The sequence below is a fragment of the Lycium barbarum genome, chromosome 10, assembly GCF_019175385.1.
Source record: "Lycium barbarum isolate Lr01 chromosome 10, ASM1917538v2, whole genome shotgun sequence".
NCBI classification, from domain to species: Eukaryota; Viridiplantae; Streptophyta; class Magnoliopsida; order Solanales; family Solanaceae; genus Lycium; species Lycium barbarum.
The window spans coordinates 21601328-21606297 of record NC_083346.1 but is presented as its reverse complement, the minus strand read 5'-3'; the positions used below and the strand labels follow the sequence as shown (position 1 = coordinate 21606297).

Genomic DNA, 4970 nt, shown 5'->3' with positions numbered 1-4970 from the left:
AAAAGATATAATCACCATGAGCATTCACAATTGGTATTACTTGACAAGCAATTGTTGATCTTCATAAGCCAGAATAGGTCCTATTTCTTAGAAGAGTTCCATCAAAACATTGAGGAAGGAACATTATCATTACAGAGAGAAGTTAGAAAAATACGCGAAAAAACAATCCGATGAGCTTCTTCAAGCTTTCACACAGCAGTTGAAGTAGCTGAAGATGCTTCTCCTTGTCTGTCAACCAAAAAGATAAAAGAAAATAAATGCAATGAATATCATAGTAACAATGGTGCATATTTTACCATATGTTAAAGCTTACAAGAAGAAGCACAAACAAGCAAAATGCTTCAATTCAACTAAGAGACATTAAATTAGAAATACCGCGATTTTTCAAGGTGTTCGTCTTTTTCCTCTCCCTTAGCAAATATAGGTTTCATTTTTTTTTTTCTAGATGTTCAGACTTTGCTATGCTTTTCCAATTTAACAAGGGTCCACAGGAAAATTGTATATTAGACACAAAAATGGTTATGACTTATGACCAAACATGATTTCTAGAACACAATTAAGATTCCTATTCTACTAGGAAGTCTTGAAGAGGTTGTATTCAAATATGAACTGATAGTTTCCAACACAAGGCCAACATTCTAAGACCTTCCACAGCCAAGTAAAACAGGAATGCTTTGCTTAAAGAATTTTTCTGGACAAGAAAAATTGGTTTCTCCAAATTAGGGAAACATCACTTTCTTGCAACTTGTTTATAGTTTTCATGTGATTTTGGTCCTTTTGGGAGGACCACTTTCCATCATACATCAATGAGTGGAACACCACATGGGAACAACACTTGTGCCCAATTTAAACCATCAATGAGCCTTTTGCTTTTTGTATCAAGTCCTATATTGCCCAGACATCCTCCAAAAGTAGTGCATTTTTGGACGATCTAACATGGGTGCAATAACATTTTTGGAGAGTGAGCAAAATAATCAACTAAGAGTTCAACTGGTTTTGAGTTTGCAAGATTAGTAACTTTTAATGCATCAAAAGTCATCAGAAATTGGTTATTGCATACACCTATTAAATATAGCCTCAACTTTTCAACACCAAGCCTTGCCAAAGGAGGAAAAAAAAAAAGCCAACATATCTATCCTTATCCCAATGTTAAAGCTCATAAGAAATACAAATCAATATTTGGTTGTACAATAATTGTTATTCCATTGTCTGAAGATACTCATGAGCTGGTATTATTTTAGAAAATTACTTAGTTATATGAGAATATAGGGTTGTCCATGCAGGCAACCTACTAATCAGCAACACAATGGCCCCACCACATGTATCCAACTATATATTATTTGTCACACCCTTTAGTTAATAACTGCCAACTACTTGTCTGATCAATGTATTCAATACCATATTTTCTCAGAAAATTATCTAACATTTTGCTGTAACTCTATCAGCATTTAAACTCAAATGGGAAAGTACAAATGTAAAAAAAATAAAAAAAAACTACTCCCCCTCCATCTCAATTTATGTAACATTCTTTCCTTTTTTTCCAGTCCCAAAAGAATGACACAGTTTCTATATTTACTAACAATTTAACTTCAAAATACTCATTTGATTTATAGCTACACAAATGTCTATGACTTATTTTAGGCCACAAATTTCAAGAGTCTTTCGTTTTCAGCATTTAAACTAAGATGGGAATGTACAAATGTAAAAAAAGGGAACTGGAATTTAAAGAACTTACAGTTGGGGAGTGGTTTTGATGGTAATGGAGATCATCACTGTGGGCTGAATGACCAGTATTTGATTTTCTATTAGTTGAGGAAATAAGTTCTTCCTCATTACCAAGACTGGCTCTTGACAAATCCCTCTTGTTCTGTTTCCTATTCTCTCTTATCTTTGAGAAATCCATTGAGTAGTCTGGCATCACACCACCCTTTTGATCCCAGTCTCCAAATTGTGGCACTGATAGCCATGGTGCACTCTTCTGTTCATTAAAAAAGATTTCACAGTCAATTTAACAATATATATATATTTATTTTTTTAACATAAATCCAAAATTCTCCTAATTGTTTCTTTACTTAGTAAAGTTCAAGAATAAGTATAGTTTTTGGCCACCCAACTTAACAACATTAGACATTGTGAAGAAGAAAAAGAAAACCATTAACCTCTAAAACTTACAAAGAATTCCAAGTTTATTCCTTATAAATGCAACTACTAAGTACTAACTTAGCGTGTGTTTGGTATGAAGGAAAATGTTTTCTTGAAAAATAAGTACAACAACAACATACCCGGTATAATCCTACCCGGTGGGGTCTGGGGAGGGTGTACGCAGACCTTACCTCTACCTTTTGACGAGTAGAGAGGCTGTTTCCAATAGACCCCCGGCCGGTGGTTTTCTTATTTAGTTTCTGGTGTTATATAAATAAGCAGAAAAATTGTATCAAAAGCATTAATACAACATTTAGGCAAACACTATGGAGGTGGTGTAGGGGGTAGGAGTATGGAGGTGGGGGCTATGTGGTTTTTTTTTGGGGGGGGGGGGGGGGGGTTAGGGTGGGATTGGATGTGCTTGAGGATGAGGATGAATGAAATGCCACTTATGAAATTTGTTTTCCTACTTCTACTAGGAAAGTCATTTTTCTCATTCTTACGAAACCTTTTTTCCTAGAGAAAATGTTTTCACAAGAATTTTGACCAACCAAACATGGGAAAATTGAAAAATACTTTTTGAAAACATTTTCCATTTACCAAACACACCCTTAAACACAATCTTGATTCTTCACCTGATATCTTCCATAAATTATGCTTATCTAAGAGGAAGTGACTTCATATTCAACTAAGGCATTCAAATTTATTGCCACAAAGAGGGACAACAGAACTTTGATTAAGTCACCACATTCCTATAACCAGGTGCGCATTTATCTGGAAGTAGATCCACAAAATAAACTACCTAACTTAATAAATATTAACATAAATAGAAATGAATAGACTGGCCCCAACTGGAAGATATCAACTGTTAGGTACACAGCTTTTTTGCCTTCCACTGACCTAACATTTTCAAACAACTGTTGCTCAACAGTGACAGCTGAAAAATTAGAAAGACTGACTAATCTTAAAGTTTAGAGAATAGTTCCACCAATCAAAAAAAAAAAAAAAAAGATGGAAATAGCTGAGGTTGATCATGACACCCATAAAAGGTAAAAACACAAAAGAATAGCATGAAGGAGAATAATTGAGAGTTTTGACTGTGTACCCAATTATATTTTAGTTAACATGATTAAAATTGACCAAAATAACAAATTCTTGATTGACTACAACAATGAACTGTTCAAACAGTAGAATTACTAAGAGATTTTCAAGAGGACTAATACATTCAAGATTCAAAGAGAAAAACACTTCAAAAAAAAAAATAAACAGCAAAATTTACAGATTCATGCAATTAGATGATTCAAAGATGTAAAGAAGTAGAATTTCAAACTTCAAGATTCATATATACCCAAAAGGGTATCCATAAAAATGAAAACAAGACAGTTCAGAAAAAATAAGAAAATAAAAGAAGCCCTGTAAAACTTAAGGACCCGTTTGGCCATGAGAATTTTTCACTTTATTTAAAAATCAGCGTTTGAACATGAAAAATCCAATTACAACTTGAAGTTGGAAAACACTTAGCCCTGTTTCCACTTTTTTCACTTTCAGTACGTTAAAACAATCAAATATTCTTTGCAAGAACTATAACCAAAGACAACTCCAACTTTAAAATTCCAAATAAAGTAAAAAAATATTTCATTTTCATGGCCAAACGCTTACTTAAAGCTTTGCAAAGGGGCTAGACTTGTTCATGTAAAAATGCAAAAATATGGAAGCAAAGATCATATAATGAACTTGAAGAAACTGTTTTCTAACTCTAAATTCTCAAGAAAATCAAGAAAACAAAAACAAACTATTCATATTAACAAACATTAAACTTTTCTTCTTTTTTCCTTTACCTCTTTGCGATCATCCATTGCAGAAACTTAACAGTGAAGAAAGATATTAATTGGGGTTTGTAAAGTACTAATAATCTGGAGAAAAAAGAATTGGATTTTTGGAGATAAGAAAGCCAGCAAGCTACAATTGGGGGAATACAGAAATTTTGCAAAAATTGAGGGGCTTAATTATGTATTGTATAGTTTGTGATCATACAATAATAAAAAAAAAGTACGTATATAAAGAGATTTTGGGAAACAAATAGGGCCTATGGTTATGTTTAATTACGGAAATGGCATTAGGCTTTTTAACACGGTGTTTACACCTTTTGGCCCTTTTAAACTTGGGTATGCTATGCTGTCACATGCTTTTGCAAAGCTCAATGCTAGCTGTGAACTCTTTTTGACACGTTTTCTTAACCTAACAATCAAAATATGAAAGGGTGTGTCTCCCTACTGTTCGTGGTTATCTTAATTGTTTTACACGTATTTGTAGTAAATTTTTTAAAGGAAAAAGGGTCGAAAATACCCCTCTACTTTGGGAAAAGAGCTAAAAAAATCATCCATTATAAATTGGGGTCAAAAATACCTTTCTGGTCGTTAAAGTTTTAGATATACCCCTGTCTTAACGAAAATCCCTAAAATAACCTGATTTCATTTTAAAACCCGCTCCATTTAAATCTGACTCAACTAAATAAAAAATTCATATGAGTTATCCACTCCTGTGCCTAGTGGCTCCAGATGCAGGACTCGGGAATAAGTCGGTCGCATATGAGTTTTTTTATATAATTGGATCGGGTTTAAAAATGAAATCGGGTTATTTTGTGGACTTGGTGATTTCCGTTAAGATAGGAGTATATTTCAAAACTTTAATGGCGGGCGGGATATTTTTGACCCAAATTTATAACGGATGATATTTTTAGGACATTTTTTACCCTTTTAACTTTTTAAAATTGATATAAGTGTTGAATAACTTTCTATACAAATTAGATAAATTTTAAAAAATGAGCT

General features: G+C 33.2%; 1 protein-coding gene across 2 annotated transcripts; it reads right to left on the bottom strand.

Annotated features, from left to right (window-relative positions):
• Nucleotides 1-4186, bottom strand: LOC132614595 (uncharacterized). Of its 2 annotated transcripts, none has more exons than XM_060329079.1 (3): nucleotides 3981-4186; nucleotides 1736-1978; nucleotides 1-228 (listed from the first exon to the last, which is right to left on the bottom strand). In XM_060329079.1, exons 1-3 carry the CDS (start codon nucleotides 3996-3998, stop codon nucleotides 181-183), a joined length of 309 nt encoding a protein of 102 aa, XP_060185062.1. In that variant the 5' UTR covers nucleotides 3999-4186; the 3' UTR covers nucleotides 1-180. The 2 variants fall into 2 exon arrangements, with proteins under 2 accessions (XP_060185062.1, XP_060185063.1); XM_060329080.1 differs by lacking the exon at nucleotides 3981-4186 and adding an exon at nucleotides 2778-2801.
• Between the last annotated feature and the right edge of the window lie 784 nt (nucleotides 4187-4970).